A 22,959-nucleotide genomic window follows, 5' to 3' on the forward strand; every position below is an offset into this window, starting at 1 on the left:
TCCTGCGTAGAGAAATACAGACTTTTCTAAAGTTCGGTCCGACTTCTTTGGCCTTATCTCAACAAAAAGTTTGGTTTGGGCAAAACTTGTTCTGTCACAACAGAATTTAACTTTATATAACTTTTAATAGATGGTTTCTTCTTCTTTGATTCTTGATCCAACGTAGTCCGGGTCTTCTTTACCACCAGTGTATATCTTCCAGTATCCTCTGTACAGTGCCACTTGCTTGTGTACTGAATGGACCATTTATTGCTGTATTGAATTGCACCAGGAGTGAAGTACAAGTTGTTCTCCATAAACCCCAGCTTTAGAGGTTTTATTTTCTGTGTACAGATCCAAGATTTATTGGTTTGCAGGAATCCGCATTGTGATACATGGTTGCACCACTCCAGCCATTTGATACTACAACCCTCCTCATACACTCATACTACAGTCTACATACACAACCCTCCTCATACACTCATACTACAGTCTACATACACAACCCTCATCATACACTCATACTACAGTCTACATACACAACCCTCATCATACACTCATACTACAGTCTACATACACAACCCTCCTCATACACTCATACTACAGTCTACATACACAACCCTCCTCATACACTCATACTACAGTCTACATACACAACCCTCCTCATACACTCATACTACAGTCTACATACACAACCCTCCTCATACACTCATACTACAGTCTACATACACAACCCTCCTCATACACTCATACTACAGTCTACATACACAACCCTCCTCATACACTCATACTACAGTCTACATACACAACCCTCCTCATACACTTATACTACAGTCTACATACACAACCCTCCTCATACACTCATACTACAGTCTACATACACAACCCTCCTCATACACTCATACTACAGTCTACATACACAACCCTCCTCATACACTCATACTACAGTCTACATACACAACCCTCCTCATACACTCATACTACAGTCTACATACACAACCCTCCTCATACACTCATACTACAGTCTACATACACAACCCTCCTCATACACTCATACTACAGTCTACATACACAACCCTCCTCATACACTCATACTACAGTCTACATACACAACCCTCCTCATACACTCATACTACAGTCTACATACACAACCCTACTCATACACTCATACTACAGTCTACATACACAACCCTCCTCATACACTCATACTACAGTCTACATACACAACCCTCCTCATACACTCATACTACAGTCTACATACACAACCCTCATCATACACTTATACTACAGTCTACATACACAACCCTCCTCATACACTCATACTACAGTCTACATACACAACCCTCATCATACACTCATACTACAGTCTACATACACAACCCTATTTTTGGCGTCACAATCTTGACAACTACCACACCCCAGTCCTCTACTACAACTTCAGCGCCAAACGTATCGCCCATTCTGAGCACCGCACACACTCAATTATCAACTGGTTTCCTGTATTGGCCCTAAGGTTGCTTGAGAGGGGTAATAATCGGGTAATCCTGTTAGTAACAGAGACGATATGAGGAAAGACATTTTAGGCTGCATGAATGAAATAAAGATAAAATAATATTTTACAGAAAAAATCAAAACCACAGAAATCTTGGAAACATGCAAAATCCAAGATGAGACATCCATAAAGATAAAACATTATGTGTAGGAGGTTACAAGATTAAAAGGGTCCTAAAGACTCATTCAGTCCTTCTATAGCTGTATTATATGTGGAGTTATACTATACAGTATCTCCTATAAGTGAGTCCACCCCTCACATTATACATACAGTATATCCCATAAGTGACTCCACCTCTCACATTATATATACAGTATATCCCATAAGTGACTCCACCCCTCACATTATATATACAGTATCCCCCATAAGTGACTCCACCCCTCACATTATATATACAGTATATCCCATAAGAGACTCCACCCCTCACATTATATATACAGGATCTCCCATAAGTGAGTCCACCCCTCACATTATATATACAGTATCTCCCATAAGAGAGTCCACCCCTCACATTACATACAGTATATCCCATAAGTGACTCCACCCCTCACATTATATATACAGTATATCCCATAAGTGACTCCACCCCTCACATTATATATACAGTATATCCCATAAGTGACTCCACCCCTCACATTATATACAGTATATCCCATAAGTGAGTCCACCCCTCACATTATATACAGTATATCCCATAAGTGACTCCACCCCTCACATTATATATACAGTATATACCATAAGTGACTCCACCCCTCACATTATATATACAGTATCTCCCATAAGTGACTCCACCCCTCACATTATATATACAGTATCTCCTATAAGTGAGTCCACCCCTCACATTATATACAGTTTATCCCATAAGTGACTCCACCCCTCACATTATATATATATATATATAGTATCTCCCATAAGTGAGTCCACCCCTCACATTATATATACAGTATCTCCCATAAGTGACTCCACCCCTCACATTATATATACAGTATATCCCATAAGTGACTCCACCCCTCACATTATATATACAGTATATCCCATAAGTGAGTCCACCCCTCACATTATATATACAGTATATCCCATAAGTGACTCCACCCCTCACATTATATATACAGTATATCCCATAAGTGAGTCCACCCCTCACATTATATATGCAGTATATCCCATAAGTGAGTCCACTCCTCACATTATATATACAGTATATCCCATAAGTGAGTCCACTCCTCACATTATATATACAGTATATCCCATAAATGACTCCACCCCTCACATTATATATACAGTATATCCCATAAGTGACTCCACCCCTCACATTATATACAGTATATCCCATAAGTGAGTCTGAGGACCCTTGAAGTGGGTTTCAAGCTTGCGTATTTTGGCCAAAATATCCACTGACATCTCATGTTTATCATATCAATACATATACAATATATATATATATATATGTGTGTGTGTGTGTGTGTGTGAAACTAACCTTATCGTGACAGATAATCACTCAGACGCATGTTTACGGTTAACTGGTATGCTTTACTGAGGTAGACAATGTGTTAAAGTCCATACAGCTCAGATAGGCACTAAGGACATGCAGGGTGAACTTAGGGAAGCTTATCGTCTTGCTGGGACTTGTAGTTGCAATTGCATTGACTGATGCAACCATGCTGAAATTTTGTAATTGACAGACTTGACTTGACTGACTACTTGGACTGGAATTAGCAGAATCCTCAGTGGTGTCCCGGTACCGTATTGCATTCAGTACCTAGTGTAGAGGTCCACAAAGTCAGAATAACTACGTTCAGGTCGGGTTCCTCAGGTGGGACAGCCCCTAGTCGCCTCTCCTTAAGTCTAGTTGTAATATGAATAAATGTATATATTTAATATTTATATCTATATTATATAGGAGTGTATAGTACTTACCTTGTTCAGCGTCGCAGGACCTTCGGTCATGTGACCATGCTAGTAACCTCTATGGTATGTTGCAGGACCTTAGGAGGTCCTTGGGTCACGTGTTACCCACAAATCTCTGTAATGGTGATTGACATCCGTTTGGACCAATTAGCGTTAGTCCAGCCCCTGCCCATATAAGGGAGCTGCGTCCAATTATCGCTCTCTTGGGTTGCTGCTCTCGTGGATGCCGGACTAACAGGATGGTGCTACACAACTTTCAAAGACACGCTAGGCCTGAAAACCTATGGCCTCAGCAGAACCAAAATCGTGAGTCCTAATCTAATTCCTGCTAATACTAGAGTGACTACTGGACCGCAACTAATTCCCCTAAATCCAGTGGAACAGCGTTATAGACTAAAAGACTCTTAAAGCTAAAGTCCCAACCATTGTCAATCTTCTAAGGAAGCTGTTGTTATGATAAGAGACTGTTGTGTTGTTGAAGTGTACAGAAAATCTTCAGTAAAAGTTAATGCTTTTTACAGAAGCTTTCCGGTTGTGGACAATCCTTTATTATCTACCTCAAACCTATTATCATCTACCTCCCAATCGTTCCTGGGAAGGGCGGCGGTAGGAAAAGCTTTATTGAGGAGCCCTCAACCTGGCGTCACGAATAGCAAGGGTTAACAAAAACCCTTTAATACCCGCACAGCTACACTCCCCATACCCTACAATCCCCAAGCTACCACACCCCAATAGGTTTAGTTTCTACTGTTGGCTTTGACTTTCACCCACGGTGCAGGGGTTAACTTGAAGTAGATGCGTGGTTGCTGGACTAGGCCTCAAGCCTCCTTCAGGAACACTCCACTGACTCCTCAGACTTGTCTTCTCTGTGCCTCAGCAAACACTTCTCAAGAGAGCTAGCTGAACCCTGACCTCACTATATAAGGGGGACAGTTTAGAGAGATCCCATTGGGCAGATAAGTCACCTGTTCACCTTGCATACTCTCCTAACAGCAAAGGTTCCTTGACAACAATACATTTCTTAAAGCAACAGTGCATATAAAATACATTATACGAATTCTTATGTAACAAATACATCATTTAGTGCAACAAAGAGAGGTCTAGGGAGAGGGGACCCATGATGGACATTGAGCAAGATCTTATGGACAGGATGGGCAGAAGTACAGAGGAGTACGTGACTCTGTACTGGGTCACCACATTCTTTTGTGTGTGTGATGCTGGGGGAGCAGGGGTGCATTGCTCCTGTGCGACCTCCCCTTATATAGCATTGTGACTGACCTGCATCATAATGGGAATAGGAGCCTAACCTGCTCTTGTATCAGTAACCAACTACCAGTAAGTGTCCTTTTTGAGAAGCAATTTAAGGTAGACCTGTCAGCAGGTTTTTAAGGTGTAAAGTATGTTAAAAGTTAAAAGTATTGTCGTAATCGCACCGACCCATACAGTGAACTCAAAAATAATTATTCTCCCACAAAATTGCGCAATTGCAATTTGTTTTATTTTACTCCCCCAAATATATATTTTTTTGTTTTGCATTACATATATTACATATTTGTTTTGCATTATAGTATGAAACATTACATTATAGTATAAAACGTTACATTATAGTATATAGTGTAAAAGAGTGATAATAAAAAAAATACATCTTGTATAAGCCCTAATATGGCTCCGTTGAGAAGAGAAAGAGAAAACCGTCGAGGGTTTAGGACGTGAGCAGGTAAGAAAAACTATTGCAACATATCAAAATTTACCATGTTGCGAAGGGGTTAATAAAAAGAACATTCTGAAATTAGAATCTAGAGAGAGGAGAGACATAGGTTACGGTTGTATCCACTTTCAAAATACACACAAAAATAACAAAAGTCATATTTCAGAACATTTTATTCACATATCTTGGTTTAACAATAATATGAATTGATTTACTGTATTTATATATTTTATTATTTATCACACGTGCAAATTTTGAAGTTTCCTCCACAGCCCCGCCCACTTTGTAAACCTTGACTTAGTACAAAGTTCTTGTACTGTTTATAAGAGTCTCCATTCACAAGTATATTATGATAGATGGATATGCTCAATTGGGAAGAAAAAAAGACAGAAGAAGATGTGCAGCATTGTGCCGTCACTCCTGGTATAGCAGGAAACAAGGACAGGTGATGGTTCTATGCTCCCCTGTTGATGTTTTACTGAGCGCAAAACATCTGTAGAAGCCTATCGCCCAATTTCAGGCCAGTTAGTCGGGGTGCAGCCAGGAGCTTTCCCAACCGAAATTCGTCTCGGGTTGGTCAGGCCAATGGAGGTAGAATCCACATCAATGGACAAAATGATGCTCCGGTCGGCTCTTCTCCTGTAATCCCCAAAAGAGGTGATCGGATTATGAGGAATATAGTCAGACCATCAGGTAATAGAAGAAGAAGTAAAATTTCTTTAGACAAGAGCACTAGGACTACATGTTTCGAGGGGAGGGACCCCCTCTTCGTCAGGTCCAGTCAATCTGGACCTGACGAAGAGGGGGTCCCTCCCCTCGAAACACGTAGTCCTAGTGCTCTTGTCTAAATACATTTTACTTGTTCTTCTATTACCTGATGGTCCGACTATATTCCTCATAATCCGATCCCCTCTTTAGGGGATTACAGGAGAAGAGCCGACCGGAGCATCATTTTGTCCATTGATGTTGGATAGATAGATAGATAAATATTTTAGGTTTAAATTTTCATGCTTTGACAAATATACAGAATATCTTGTCGTGAATAAATGTTTTTCATATCAATCTGGAATAAATTTATGTGTTACATATCTGCACAATCTGTACATTTAACCCCTCAAAATGACTGTCCTATAACTATGAGAGGTAAAAATCTAAAACAGGTGATGATGAATATACAGGTAATAGTGCGGGTGATGATGAATATACAGGTAATAGTGCGGGTGATGATGAATATACAGGTAATAGTGCGGATGATGATGAATATACAGGTAATAGTGCGGGTGATGATGAATATACAGGTAATAGTGCGGGTGATGATGAATATACAGGTAATAGTGCGGATGATGATGAATATACAGGTAATAGTGCGGGTGATGATGAATATACAGGTAATAGTGCGGTTGATGATGAATATACAGGTAATAGTGCGGGTGATTATGTATATACAGGTAATAGTGCGGGTGATGATGAATATACAGGTAATAGTGCGGGTGATGATGATGAATATACAGGTAATAGTGCGGGTGATGATGAATATACAGGTAATAGTGCGGATGATGATGAATAAACAGGTAATAGTGCGGGTGATGATGAATATACAGGTAATAGTGCGGGTGATGATGAATATACAGGTAATAGTGCGGGTGATGATGTATATACAGGTAATAGTGCGGGTGATGATGAATATACAGGTAATAGTGCGGGTGATGATGATGAATATACAGGTAATAGTGCGGGTGATGATGAATATACAGGTAATAGTGCGGGTGATGATGATGAATATACAGGTAATAGTGCGGATGATGATGAATATACAGGTAATAGTGCGGGTGATGATGAATATACAGGTAATAGTGCGGGTGATGATGATGAATATACAGGTAATAGTGCGGGTGATGATGAATATACAGGTAATAGTGCGAGTGATGATGAATATACAGGTAATAGTGCGGATGATGATGAATATACAGGTAATAGTGCGGGTGATGATGAATATACAGGTAATAGTGCGGATGATGATGAATATACAGGTAATAGTGCGGGTGATGATGAATATACAGGTAATAGTGCGGATGATGATGAATATACAGGTAATAGTGCGGATGATGATGAATATACAGGTAAGAGTGTGGGTGATGATGAATATACAGATAATAGTGTGGATGCTGATGAATATACAGGTAATAGTGCGGATGATGATGAATATACAGGTAATAGTGCGGGTGATGATGAATATACAGGTAATAGTGCGGGTGATGATGAATATACAGGTAATAGTGCGGGTGATGATGAATATACAGGTAATAGTGCGGGTGATGATGAATATACAGGTAATAGTGCTGGTGATGATGAATATACAGGTAATAGTGCTGGTGATGATGAATATACAGGTAATAGTGCGGATGATGATGATGAATATACAGGTAATAGTGCGGGTGATGATGAATATACAGGTAATAGTGCAAGTGATTATGTATATACAGGTAATAGTGCAGGTGATGATGAATATACAGGTAATAGTGCGGATGATGATGAATATACAGGTAATAGTGCGGGTGATGATGAATATACAGGTAATAGTGCGGGTGATGATGAATATACAGGTAATAGTGCAGGTGATTATGAATATACAGGTAATAGTGCGAGTGATGATGAATATACAGGTAATAGTGCAGGTGATTATGTATATACAGGTAATAGTGCAGGTGATGATGTATATACAGGTAATAGTGCGGGTGATGATGAATATACAGGTAATGGTGCGGGTGATGATGAATATACAGGTAATAGTGCGAATGATGATGAATATACAGGTAATAGTGCGGGTGATGATGAATATACAGGTAATAGTGCGGGTGATGATGAATATTCAGGTAATAGTGCGGGTGATGATGAATATACAGGTAATAGTGCAGGTGATGATGAATATACAGGTAATAGTGCGGGTGATGATGAATATACAGGTAATAGTGCGGGTGATGATGAATATACAGGTAATAGTGCGGGTGATGATGAATATACAGGTAATAGTGCGGGTGATGATGAATATACAAGTAATAGTGCGGGTGATGATGAATATACAGGTAATAGTGCGGATGATGATGAATATACAGGTAATAGTGCGGGTGATGATGAATATACAGGTAATAGTGCGGGTGATGATGAATATTCAGGTAATAGTGCGGGTGATGATGAATATACAGGTAATAGTGCGGGTGATGATGAATATACAGGTAATAGTGCGGGTGATGATGAATATACAGGTAATAGTGCGGGTGATGATGAATATACAGGTAATAGTGCGGGTGATGATGAATATACAAGTAATAGTGTGGGTGATGATAAATATATAGGTAATAGTGCGGGTGATGATGTATATACAGGTAATAGTGCAGGTGATGATGAATATACAGGTAATAGTGCGGGTGATGATGAATATACAGGTAATAGTGCGGGTGATGATGAATATACAGGTAATAGTGCGGGTGATGATGATGAATATACAGGTAATAGTGCAGGTGATGATGAATATACAGGTAATAGTGCGAGTGATGATGAATATACAGGTAATAGTGTGGGTGATGATGAATATACAGGTAATAGTGCGGGTGATGATGAATATACAGGTAATAGTGCGGGTGATGATGAATATACAGGTAATAGTGCGGATGATGATGAATATACAGGTAATAGTGCGGGTGATGATGAATATACAGGTAATAGTGCGGATGATGATGAATATACAGGTAATAGTGCGGGTGATGATGTATATACAGGTAATAGTGCGGGTGATGATGAATATACAGGTAATAGTGTGGGTGATGATGAATATACAGGTAATAGTGCGGGTGATGATGAATATACAGGTAATAGTGCGGATGATGATGAATATACAGGTAATAGTGCAGGTGATGACTGGTTCTATGGAATTAATCTCCCACAGTAGATAAGAGGAATTTCTTTACAGTGTTAACCATGATGATCATTCTCTCCTTCTCTGCTCAGGTCATTGGGTTGGTCATTTAAGGCTTCATTTATCCTGGAGGGGATAGATCTAAAGAATCCAGGTTTAATGTCTTGACTCATAAATACATAAATAATTGGATTGATACAACTGTTAAAACAAGCGAGATTAACAACAATAATATCAAAAATAAAGGCTCTATGGCTCATTTCAGAATACATGGGAGTCAGTGGCCAGATATAATATGGGAACCAGCAGAGAAAGAAACACAATATTATGGCGGTGATGATCCTGTACGGCCTCTGGGATCTCCGGGATCTCTTAGTGTTTTTAAGTTTGAAGTAAATGATGACATAACTGATCAAGATGATGAGAAAAGGGATCACAAACATTATAAATAACCGGATCAGCTGAATGGTCCGATATGTATCATAGTGAACATGATACATAACCCTCCATAGAGAGACACACCATTCTGTAGGGTCCATATCATTACAAATATAATACATGAACACGAAAACAGTCCAGAGAACACTCAACACCCAGATGATGGCCGCACTGATCCTCACTAGTTTACATGTCCTATGAATTTTAGCCCAAAATGGCCACATGACGGATACACAGCGGTCAATACTCATGGCCGTCAGGAGAAGAACACTGGCGCTCATGTTTAGAAGGAAAAGAATAGTATTTGATACGCAAGAAATACCGTCATCTAATGAAATATCTAGAATTCTCAGAATAAGAGAAAAACAGCATAGGAAGTCTGCAATGGCCAGGTTGAGGAACCAGGTGGCACTGATCGTCTTCTTCATCCTGAATCCGGCAATCCAGATGACCAATCCATTACCGATAATCCCAAGAGCAAAAATGATGACGTATAAAGTTATTGATGTATTTTCTATAATATGAAACTTTGTGAGTAAACTTCGACTTCTTGGATTACAGAACTGCCGAACGAACCTTAAAAAAATGAAAACGATAAAAAATTAAGTTATTAATCACTGATTTATTTATAAATGTCTACACAGGAAGAGGTCACATTGATGTCCCCGATCCCCCATGATCTACCCCCGCATCCTAGAACAGGCTGATGGGGGGATTCAAAAACTGGATTCACATTTTGTGGGGTGTAAATTGCACCAGATTACATGGAGAAAAATGCATTATTTAATGAATTCCATCAAGTTGACGCCATGTGCACCAATTTTCTTTAAAGGTACAGGGAAGGAGGCGGGGTTGAAATGACCCCCCCCCCCCCCCCCCAAAAATATAACTTGCATCAAAAAATGCTTTGCATTTAATATACCACCTAAAAAGTGGTTAAGATCTTTTTGACCAGTAAAACTCTTTGGTCCGGTTTCTTTCTAACCCATAGTTGGTGAAGTGCATACATGTACACCCTAGCTGCAGTCAGGGTGTATGAAGCACACTCACAAGTTGAGTGAACTTCATAGCCAATGCCTTGCATTAACCCTTTAGATGCCACAATCAAAGTTGATCGACATCTAAAGTCGGTAAAGTTGTTAAAGTTTCTGTATTCCCCATAGTCCCGTTGCGTAGTCCCTATGCTGTCCTGATGGCGCTCTGCAGGTAAGGAAAGCAGAACACTGATAACACTGATCAATGCTTTGCTATGGCACAGCATTGTTCAATGTATGCAGTCAAAAGTTTAATAAACATATTCTATATGGTATCACCGTGTGCATAAATGTCTGAAGCATTAAAATATAATGTTAAGTAAACAGCACAGTAAATGGCATAAACTGAAAAAAAAATACCGAGCTGCTGATTTTTTTGTCACTTTATATACCAGACAAATACGGTAATTAATAAAAAGCGATCAAAAAGTAACATCAAACCAAAAATGGTATAGATAAAAATTACAGATCACAACGGAAAAAAAACCTCGCACATTCCCGTATACAGAAAAATAGAAGAGTTATAGGGGTCAGAAGAGGGCAATTTTAAGCATGCTTATTTTTATTAAAAAAAAAGTTATAATAAAAAAGTATAATAAAACAAAAATATATAAATTGGGCAATATTGTAATCATATAGTCCCAGAGAATGAAGATAACATGTAATTTTGACCATAAAGCACACTAGCCCTCATTTACTATTGCAAACCCAACATGTTTTGTCGGGTTGTGCGCCAGACTCTGTCGCATTGCGCCAGAAATTCTGTCTGCGCCAGAATTTGCACCAGAATAAAAAAAAAACGCCTAACCCTCCATTTTGCAAAGAAAACACGGAAAAAAGGGCGTGGCCGCCGGGCGTGGTCTATGAAATGGGGCGTGTTCTCGGCATTTTCACAAAAAAACAACATATTTACTAAGGTTTCCACATAAAATGTGGTGGATTTCAGCTGAGGAAAACCAGACAGGTCAGAACATGTGTAAAAAAAAAAAAAAAAAGCAAAGTGTTGGGAAAGTGGAAAATGTAGGGAAACCTTAGTAAATACCATGGAAAATAAATTATAGGGAATTAAAACCCACAAAGAAACCTACACAACACTCTTAGTAAATAAGGGCCACTGTGTAGAAACATAAACCAACTAGAAAAAAAATATACAGAGGTGTCAATAAAATGTAACATTTAATTTGTTTGCAATAAAAATCACCAAAACTATTTTTTTCTAATTAGTTTAGATTTCTACACAGTGCGCTTTATGATCAAAATTACATGTTATCTTTATTCTGTGGGACTATATAATGACATGTCTTAATTTCCAGGGAAATAGTTTATGTTGCCTTTCCAAATACACGTATAAACTAAATAGAATCTGATGGACCATATGAGACAATCCTCCGAAAACAAACTTCTGGAGATTCCCTCATTTCTCGTAATACCAGCTGATCTCTACAGGATCCAGATTAAAAGATTTATTTATATCTGTGATACAGGAAGGAACAGAACAGAACCTGATATTATGTGGAATAATAAGGAAGAAGAAGAAATATAAACTTACGTGTCGTTTTCATTGAAAGCTATATTACATGTATTTAGGATCACTTGAATAAGATTAACTCTATCCATTTTAACTAAAAGAAAATAAATGGAAATGAAATTAATTACAGCCAAACAAGTACATGTATATCTATCTATCTTTCTATCTCATATCTATCTACCTATCTATCTCATATCTATCTATCTATCTATCTCATATCTATCTATCTCATATCTATCTATCTATCTATCTATCAATTTTATATCTATCTATCTATCTCATATCTGTATCATATCTATCTATCAATTTTATATCCATCTATCTATCTCATATCTATCTATCTACCCACATATGCCAATATTTTTGTGGCATATTTGGAGGAGGAGCGTGTCTATGTATCGCCCCACTTCAGCCGAGTGCTGAAGTGGTGGCGATACATCGATGACATCTTCCTATTATGGACATGCCCTGAGACAGAATTGATTGAATTTCATCAGTTCCTTAATAAAATGGAACCAGATATACAGTTCACATTAACTCATTCAAGCATACAGGTTAATTTTCTGGACGTAACAGTAACAAAACAAGGTAACCAATTGAGTACAGACCTTTATTACAAACCGACTGGCAGCAATACTCTGCTAAGATATGATAGCGGACATCCTAGAGCCATGGTTAGGGCACAGCCATACAGTCAGATGCTTAGAGCTTAAAGAATCATGGATAATGATACTAAACTGGAACAAGCCCTTGACAAAATGACCACAGACTTCACTATCAGACGTTACCCCATTAAACTTCTTGAAGAGTTCAAGACTAGAGTTAGGAACCTCAGACATTAAAAACAACAAAAACAGAACAATGGGGGTACCAGTACTACAACATCTACTAAGACAAGTAATCATTTACCTTTTATTACTACCTACAATTATTTCTTCCATGAAATCTCTGCAATCGTACGCAAACACTGGCAGCTGGTCCAAGGCAGTTATAATCAGATCGAAGAATTTAGGGACCTTCCCCTAATGTTGTTTTCGCAGGGCCCCAAACCTGAAGGACAAGATAGTCAAAACTAACGTCTCAAATCAACCAAAGTCACAGCAAAAATACCTTACTATACAATCTAAGGGTTGTTTTCCTTGCAGTAGTTGCGTGAATTGTGAATATATGGCAAAGGGTTCCAAATTTGTCCATCCTCAAACTAATCGCACATGTGACATTAGGTTCTATCTTACCTTTAATTCGGACTTCGTTGTATACATCTTGTGGTGCCCTTGTATGAAACTTTACGTGGGTGAGACGAGTCTTGACTTAAAGACTCACCTAAACCAACACGGCTACACCATTAGAAAACAAAGATTGGACCTACCGGTTTCAAAACATTTTACGGAGGCCAATCATAAAGAGAAAGATCTTAAATTTATGATCCTGGACCATATCCCGCCTCTCAAAAGAGGGGGGGATCGCATTACACTACTCAAAAAAAGAGAACTGATGGAGATCTTCAGGCTTAACACAATGAGACCCTCTGGTCTCAATGAAGAACTCAAGACCACATCCAGAAGGACTAGAAGGTAGACTCTGTTATGTAGCTCCTAACCTGTTTTATGTTGCTTTTAGTGCACTTAAATATTGACTGAACTGATATCTGTTTTTTTCTGTTTAATTGCAGATAATTCTGAATCTATATTGTATCAGCCACCAACAGAACTGCTGTGAAACCCTGTACATATGGAGCATGGAGCTTATTTTTTTATATCCGAAAAAAGTGTTATCCTTTAATTTTGTTTCCCTTTTTATCAGATGGGTCTAAATTGTTCAATGGGTACGGAAACCTTGGATTGCTGTTACAGTAGGTGATTGGTATGTATGGAGCGGCGCCTGCCCATGGTAGCTGCGGCTTCATGAATCCCATCTTGTAGTGACTGGTGTTCATTCATCAGTCACATGCAAGTGAGCACCATAAACCTGTTAAACAACATTCATTTGAGCCAAGCCAGCTCTATCTGCCTAAACCCTGTCAAAAATGAACATGGGACCGCTTTTTATCCTCTATCTGAACTATGGGCAAATTTGCCAGTAACATAGATGGCGATATCTCCTCACTCTCTCCATGCGCATGCGTATTGCGTCACGTTGGGCGCGCACACTGATTGGCTGTTTAACGTCAGAGAGACCCGCACAGGATTGGTAGAGTCTCTCACAGTTGCGCATTGAGAAACAACACACGCTTCCTACAGTGTAAGGGTACACGTGGAAACAGCGGTTCTGTTGGGTAAGTGCGTTTATTATATACAGTCTGTGTGTCTATGAAATTTTCAAGCGCATCTATATGAACACTAGGAATCACTGGTCACGAAGGAATACACAGGGATGAAGAGCACTAGAACACTGGAACCTGCACAATATTAAAGAGGTACTCCGGCGCTTAGACATCTTATCCCCTGATCGCGGGGGTCACGCCGCTGGGGACCCCCGTGATCTTGCACGCTGCACCCCGTTTATAATCAGTCCCCGGAGCGTGTTGCTCGTGACATCACGCTCTGCCCCCCCTCAATGCAAGCCTATGGGAGGGGGCGTGACAGCTGTCACGCCCCCTCCCATAGGCTTGCATTGAGGGGGGCGGAGCCTTGACGTCACAACGCTGCGGCCCTGTGATCGACAGTAATCAGACCCGGAGCGAACACGCTCCGGGGACTGATTATAAACGGGGTGCGGCGTGCAAGATCACGGGGGTCCCCAGCGGCGGGACCGCCGTCATCAGGCATCTTATCCCCTATCCTTTGGATAGGGTATAAGATGTCTAAGCGCCGGAGTACCCCTTTAATGAAGATCGATCACTGCAGTGATCATTTTATTCATGTAAACACTGTTTGTATACATATGTTTACACTCTCAACCAATTATGTAATTATTCAATTGTGTGAACACAGATAAGACTGCACCTTCAGTCATGCACGTGAGCTTGAGAATGGCGGCGAGAGGCCGCGGAAACGTTGCTTCTGTTTAAACCGGTGATGCAATAAATATCCATTTTTTTCACCAAGTCTGTGCTGCTGGAGTCTGGATTTGTACTACAAGGTTGGACCCTTCACCAAGGTCTTTTTTTCAGCATGCACCACCCTCTTACAAGCACTTTGATTAGTTGTGCTGCTCTTCTGGAATTTTTTTTATTTATTTTTTATCTATCTATCCATCTATTTCATATCTATCTATCTCATATCTATCTATCCATATCATATCTATCTATCTCATATCTATCTATCTCATAACTATCTATCTATCTATCTATCTCATATCTATCTATCTCATCTATCTCATATCTATCTATCTATCTCACATCTATCTATCTATCCATATCATATCTATCTATCTCATATCTATCTATCTATCTCATATCTATCTATCTATGTCATATTTATTTTTATCATATCTATCTATCCATCTATCTCACATTTATCTATATCATATCTATCTATCCATCCATCCATCTCATATCTATATTTATCTCATATCTATCTATCTATCTATCTCATATCTATCTATGTCATATCTGAAAAGTAACTGTGGGGCAGCACAACCAAAAATGAGAAATAGGTGATGGGTGCCAGCAGTCTATTGTCCCAGGGGACGGGTTAAAGGTAGATAATCAAAGTAAAAAATTCCGCAGCACTCCAAAATAGAGTTCTATTTTGGAGTGCTGCGGAATTTTTGACTTTGATATTTCATATCTATCTACTTATTTATCTATATCATATCTATCTATCCATCTCATATCTATATTTATCTTATATCTATCTATCTCATATCTATCTCATATCTATCTATCTATCTCATATCTATCTATCTATCTCTCATATCTATCCATCTGTCATAACTATCTATCTCATATCTATCTATCTCATATCTATCTATCTCATATCTATCTATCTATCTCATATCTATCTATCTCATATCTATCTATCTATCTATCTATCTATCTCATATTTATCTATCTCATAACTATCTCATATCTATTTATCTATCTCATATCTATCTATCTATCTATCTATCTCATATCTATCTATCTATCTCATATCTATCTATCTATCTATCTATCTATCTATCTATCTCATATCTATCTATCTATCTCATATCTATCATCTATCTATGTAACTATCTATCTATCTATCTTTCTATCTATCTATCTATCTATCTAACAATCTACTAATGTAGCACAACCAAATTCAACATTATAATCCAAAGTACATGGTGCAAAGCGGTTTCTGAAGCTTTGGTCAGGAGCTCCAAACTTCATAAAAATAAAATCTCTCCGCAGCACAAAAAATAGGTGAAAAAAATGTGTTTCTTTTAATTCCTTTAAAAGGTAAACAAGTGTTTTAATAGCAGCGACGTTTCAACGGACTCACCCAGCCATTATCAAGCAGTGCACAGTAGTGATATCCACACATATATACTTGTGGATGACAAGTCTGAGCTTGTTGACACTTTAAACCACGTTTCAAGTAACGTTCAACAACGTGATTACCCGAGCAACATTGTAGACACTTACAAAAATGAAGCGTTGTTGTTTGAGAGAAGCTCCGGACCACCAGGGAAAGAACCAGAATTCACTTTATCGCCACTTACTCAGCCCACAGTAATCACATTTCTAAAAAATTTTAATAGATATTGGTCCATTTTACGAGATAGTTTTACTAATCAGCTATTCTGTTCAACAACTCATTTTTCAGTTATTTAGACAATAAAAACTTATTAAAGAAAAAAACATTTTCCTCATTTTAAAGTGGTAATTTTTTTTGACTACATGGCATCTTCTTTGTAAGTTTAGTTTTTTTGCAATATACATGTGTTATATGTTTTGGCAGCATGTGTGTGTTTTTCTTACCTGTTTGTTGTGCAGGAAGTTCTGTAGTTCAGAGAGTTTTCTTTTACTGTTGTCCACAGTTCTGAGTCTGTTGTGGACAAGATGTCACAGCTTTTTTTTTTCTCTGTCTGCATGAGAGGAATAAGCCACGCCCCTCATCTCATCCAGCTGAGTACACAGCTCCTCCCCTCCCCCCCGCTCTGTATTCTAAGGACGCAGGTCTGCACAGGAGAAGGAACATAGAGAAGAGAAGTGTTATCTGAAGGGGAGGATGAGAAGGTGCACGGGCCGGGGATGTATGGACTGCAGGGGAAGAAATCTCATACTGGGAATGATCTCTATGGGGGAGATTTATCAAAACCTGTGCAGAGGAAAACTTGCCCAGTTGCCCATAGCAACCAATCAGATCGCTTCTTTCATTTTTCACAGGCCTTCATAAAAATGAAAGCAGCGAGCTGATTGGTTGCTATGGGCAACTGGGCAAGTTTTCCTCTGCACAGGTTTTGATAAATCTCCCCCTATATGTGAAGGGGGAGGGGGGGGGACTCCTGAATGAATGACACATGCTGGGAGTTGTAGTCCCTGTCATGTGTGTATGCTAGTGTTTACAAACCAGTGTGCCTCCAGCTGTTGCAAAACTACAACTCCCAGCATGCCCTGACAGACTTTGGGCATGCTGGGAGTTGTAGATTTGCAACAGCTGGAGGCACACTGGTTGGGAAACACTGTTCTAGCCTAGTCAGCATACACATCATGTTACACCAGTGTTTCCCAACCAGTGTGCCTCCAGCTGTTGCAAAACTACAACTCCTAGCATGCCCAAAGGCTGTCAGGGCATGCTGGGAGTTGTAATTTTGCAACACCTGGAGGCACCCTGGTTGGGAAACTGTGGAGTATGCCCTATAGAGGTGTGGTGAACTACAACCCCCAGGAGACTACAGAGGCAGCATGCTGGTGTTATACCACAGATTGAAGACTCCTGAATGACACATGCTGGGAGTTGTAGTCCCTTTTGTGTGTGTGTATGGCAGTGTATCCCAACCAGGGCTGATTATATTAGTGTGCTGTGTATAAGGGGCCGACCCGGGAAAATAGTAGGGGGGGGGGGGGGGGAGGTAAAAGGCGGAACATACAAAGGAGACGCCCCAAACCAGCAAGGCATGTGGCATGCTGGGATTTGTAGTTTTCAGCACAGCAAGAAACAGGAAATAGAAGCAAAGATAGGAAAACAAAGTGGGGGATAAAAAGACAACAAAGAACGGAAATAGAGTCGCCTAAACAGCAAGAATAGAAATGAAACAAAACAAATAGGGTAAGTCAAAAACGGAAAAACACGTTGACCACCGGAGTACCCCTTTAATCTTTTTACTGTTTACCACATTATTCAACGTTAATCTATGTTATTTATTTCACTTCTTTATTTTGTTTAAATTTTTGATTTATTGTTGCCTTTCCCTTTATTTTATTTTCAGATTTATTTATTAATTTTTTTGTTCTTTATCATTTTTTGCTTTGAAATGACATTATTTTATATTGTGCACTGGAAGGCCTTGCATTGTTTATATACGAATAGGTGAATTGCGCTGCTAAGCAGCAGGCGCACTCCTATCTGGCTGTAGTGGTGATTCCTATTGTGATAGGGGCCATTTATCGAGCCCCGTCACATTGCATGTGCCATTGGTGGTCTTGTTTTGACAACCAGTTTTCATCGGTCATACACAGCCACCCTACAAACTTTGGAGTCATCCTATATTTATGCCCATAATATTCCACCACATGTTAACTTATTATTACTTTTGGGTTATCATTTTTTCTTTTTTTTTTTTTTCTTTATTTCAACTCGTATTTTTATTTTATTTTTTATTCTTTTCAAAAAAAAAATTTTATTCATTCATTATTATTATTTTTTCTTTATTTATTTATTTTTTATTTATTAATTAATTGCATTTCTATTTATTGTATTCTAGCTAACACATTATTTTATTTTTCATTCTCTTTTTTTCGTTTCTCCTTTTTTAACTAGTTTGCTGTTAGACTTTGTTCACACACACAGCGTTCTTTTGTCACTATTCCGCTGTTATGTAGCGCATGAGACGCGAGATACAGCATCTCGGTGCTCCATGGTTACCAAGTCATGTGATGTGGTTGCGGTCACGTGACTCTCAGCAAGGAATGCCGAGTGAGGCGTCCCAAGCTGTAGGCGCCATGCTGCTATGTATGTACAGCGCGTCACACAGGTATCTTCATCTATTAATTATGATTGTAAGCACATGTGATCATTGTTTCATTATGTAGAAATATTATATATTCAAGCTAATTTTTAATCCACTTGGCACCTTATTATATGGCACTTTATGTAACACTGTATTTTACATATGATATTTATTGCACTATTGTATAGAAGTGAAGTTTATATGAATTTTTGTACACTTTTATTATGATTGAAGCACTTTTGATGTAATTGAGGTATATAAACCCTCTTATTGAATTGTATCACTAAGCTTGAAAATGGTCCTATGGTAGGACAGAAACATTGCTGCTGCTATGTGAGCTAATAAATCCACATTTTTGTGCACCTATTGGAGGAGTGCTGTCCTTTTCTACTTTTACATTACATGGACTTTGATAGGGTCTGGAGCGCTTGCACCCATTGTGGACTTGGATAAGAAGTGCTGCATCTTTTTCTGTATAAATATATATATATATATATATATATATATATATATATAGTGATGATTCGCTCTTGCAGATAGGTGCGGTTGTAGTATAGAGGCACGGAAACAGGACTTTTCAACTCAAAGTTCAGTGTTTTATTCACACTTGGAAAACAGCAAACAGTCTTTAAATGCAGAACAAAGGAAAGCATAACAAAGGTCCACCTGTATTCCTTAGGTGTTTGTTCACGCCTGCGTCCATGCCATGCGGCATCACACAAGTCTTTTCCAAGGCTCCAGGCAGTCTGCTCACCAGCTTCCAAACTCTCAGGGAAGAACTCCACACTCAGCTCTCTCTGGCAGTTTGAGCTGCAACTAGCAAATCCCCCTCAGCTGGTTAAGCAGGCTAGCTTTAAGGCCAACAAAAGGCAGCCTGGATTGTGGGGAATGACCCCCACCCAACACTTGACCATTCCCAGTAAGAGCCGTCCAAGATTGGCCTTTCAGCCATACTATAGCAACAGTGTCAGTCTGCATCGCAGCACAGACACTGAATAAATACCGGCTCTTACTTCACCAAGGCCAGGAGCCTTGCTGACACATACCGCCCATCAACCACAATGCCCTTCATTTTCTCACATACCCCCCTCCCCCCTTTGTTCAACCCTGAGTGGGTGAATACTTGTGCAAGAGTGGACTCGTGACAGGGTATCGGTGTTGCCTAGCAACCGACCAGCCCTGTGTTCAACCTTAAACTTGAAATGCTGTAAGGAAAAAAAACACCTGGTGACCTTGGCCTTTTTGTCCTTCACTTGGCACATCAACTTAAGGGGGAAATGATCCATCACAGGACGAAACTTCCTCCCCAACAGATAATAGCAGGGATACTCGAGTGCCCACTTAATGGCCAGGCACTCTCTCTCTTCACTAAAGGATTCTCTTCCCCATTGACTTCCTGGTAGAATACAGCACTGAGACCTACCTCAGAGGCATCGGTCTGTACCAAATAACAAATTCCCTTTTGAAGTCGGGTGGTACCAACAGTGGAGACCCAAATACAGCCGACTTCAAAGCAAAAAGCGCCTGTTCGTTCCAACGTACCATTACAGACTTGCATCCCTTCAGGGGGTCTGTTAAGGGTGCAGCCACCGTGGCAAAATGGGTGTTGAACCTCATATAGTAACCCACCATTCCTAGAAATTACTTCACCTGTCGGGTAGTGACAGGTCGGGGCCAATTTTGGATGGCCTCTATTTTGTTTACCTGTGGTTTGACAACTCCACGCCCATTGACATACCCCATGTATTTGGTCTCTTCCAACCTTATAGCACATTTTTTGGGGTTAGCAGTTAACCCGGCTTTCCTAAAGGAGTCTACCACTGCCTGTACTTTTGGAAGGTGACTTTCCCAGGCTGTACTGCGAATAATGATAACGTCCAGATAGGCTGAGGCATACCGACAATGTGGCCGGAGTACAATATCCATTAGCCTTTGAAACGTAGCGGGAGTAAACCAAAGGGTAGCACCTTGTACTGGAATAAACCTTCTGGTGTGACAAAGGCTGTTTTCTCTTTGGCAGCCTCCGTCAAGGGCACCTGCCAGTACCCTTCTGTGAGGTCCAAAACTGAAAAATTCTGAGCCTGTCCTAGCCTTTCAATAAGCTCATCAACTCGGGGCATGGGATATGCATCAAACCTGGAAACCTCATTAAGTTTGTGGAAATCACTACAGAGCCGCAACGTACCATCTGGCTTGGGTATTAAGACTATCGGACTGGCCCACTCACTTTTTGACTCCTTGATGACATCCAATTTTAACATCTGCTGTACTTCTTCCGAGATGGCTTGTGACTCAGGTACCCGGTATGGTTTCAACAGTATTCTCACCTGGTGTTCAGTGACAATATCATGGCGGATGACAGAAGTACGTCCAGGAAGGTCTGAGAACACATCGGTGTTCCAACTGACAAACTCCCTGGCCTCCTGAGTCTGTGCTGAAGAAAGGCTGTCAGCAATTTTCACTGTGGCAACTGCTTCCTTCGTACCAGACTGAGGGACAGAAAACTCCACCCCTAACAAACCTGGCCGGGGGCTGTCATCCACACTAGTCTCCCTATCTTTCCAAGGTTTCAACAAGTTTACATGTACATTTGCTCTGGCTGCCTCCGCCCGGGCTGTTGTACCCTGTACGTCACCTCCCCTACCTTTTCGATCACTTCGTAGGGACCTTGCCACCTAGCCAGAAACCTAGTTCCACATTCTCATCTCGAACCTGGTTTACCCGGTACAGCATCCCTTGGTGGACTACAAAACGGGGGTATACAGTCTCGGCTCCCAGTTGTGGTGGTGCACCTACTACAATTAATACATTTTCTCAGGCCCGAGATAGAGTCTGGTCCTGGTGCTGTGCTGTACCAAAATTTTCTCCCGAAACATTGAGGTCTACCAACTCTGGCCCTGATGGCAGTTCCTCCACATCTCCCACCATAACGCTCAGTGGAGATGACACCTCCTCTTCCACCATAGTGGTGGTCACCCCAACTGCTGGTGCTTGTGACTCGGGTTCCGAGGTCACCCCTGAATAGGGCCAGTCTATTGGGCATACCCCTGCCTCGCAGGTCTGGGGAACGCTTGCCTGGGGCCACAAAGACCCTGGAAAGTCTCTCTCAATTATCAGCACATTCGGTAGCTTTGTGGCAACGGCCACCTCATGAGTCCACTTTCCGGTAACTGTGGACAAAATCACTATGGGGGTGGGATAGTCCTTTAAGTCATCATGAATACACAGGACCCCCGCTTTCCGGTCCGTATACTAAGTGGGTGCCACCTGGTCAGACCTCACCAAAGTGACCATGCTGCCGGAGTCCAATAGTGCTACCACCACAGTATCTCCCACCATCTCCCGACAGAGGTGACCATAGTCCATAGTTTCGGGGATACCTGTGGTACACAGTCTTTGGGCATACATGGAGGGGCAGTGGGCAAAGTTAATGTCCATGGGTTCTCTCTGGTGGGGACAATTGGCCCTGACATGTCCCGACTCCTGACACCCCCAACACAGCAACAGGGCGTGGTCTTTATGGAACACCTCCCGGGGAACTTTAGGGTTTACCAACCGCCTGGGCAAGGGGGGGACCTCCTGGGTTTAACAGCCCCCTCCTGTAGTTTCCTGGTGGCTGCACCCTTAACAGACCTCCTGAAGCGACGCAAGTCTGTAAAGGTACATTGAAACGAACAGGCAGAGCAGGCATTTTCTGCTTTGAAGTCGGCCCTATGTGGGTCTCCGCTGTTGCTGACACCCAACTTCAAAAGTGAATTTGTTGTACAGACCGATGCCTCTGAGGTAGGTCTCGGTGCTGTACTCTCCCAGGGAGTCAACAGG

At 40.5% G+C, this 22,959-nt stretch overlaps 2 protein-coding genes across 4 annotated transcripts in view; one reads left to right on the forward strand and one right to left on the reverse strand.

Annotated features, from left to right (window-relative positions):
• Positions 1 to 9,106: 9,106 nt before the first annotated feature.
• On the reverse strand, positions 9,107 to 21,453 carry LOC130293930 (C3a anaphylatoxin chemotactic receptor-like). Of its 3 annotated transcripts, none has more exons than XM_056543224.1 (4): positions 21,365 to 21,453; positions 12,967 to 13,107; positions 12,079 to 12,151; positions 9,107 to 10,071 (listed from the first exon to the last, which is right to left on the reverse strand). In XM_056543224.1, the coding sequence occupies exons 3-4, from the start codon at positions 12,144 to 12,146 to the stop codon at positions 9,114 to 9,116; spliced, it is 1,026 nt and encodes a 341-aa protein (XP_056399199.1). In that variant the 5' UTR covers positions 12,147 to 12,151; positions 12,967 to 13,107; positions 21,365 to 21,453; the 3' UTR covers positions 9,107 to 9,113. The 3 variants fall into 3 exon arrangements, with proteins under 3 accessions (XP_056399199.1, XP_056399200.1, XP_056399198.1); XM_056543225.1 differs by lacking the exon at positions 21,365 to 21,453 and adding an exon at positions 16,946 to 17,080 and having other exon boundaries at positions 12,984 to 13,107; XM_056543223.1 differs by lacking the exon at positions 21,365 to 21,453 and adding an exon at positions 16,946 to 17,080.
• The window catches only part of LOC130293934 (N-formyl peptide receptor 3-like), an 80,678-nt gene continuing 75,449 nt past the window's right edge, over positions 17,731 to 22,959 (forward strand). Inside the window, exon 1 of the mRNA XM_056543228.1 lies at positions 17,731 to 18,236. The gene's annotated coding sequence lies outside the window, so the exon portion shown is untranslated. The remainder of the gene's footprint in view (positions 18,237 to 22,959) is intronic.

The sequence above is a fragment of the Hyla sarda genome, chromosome 10, assembly GCF_029499605.1.
Source record: "Hyla sarda isolate aHylSar1 chromosome 10, aHylSar1.hap1, whole genome shotgun sequence".
Classification (NCBI taxonomy): domain Eukaryota; kingdom Metazoa; phylum Chordata; class Amphibia; order Anura; family Hylidae; genus Hyla; species Hyla sarda.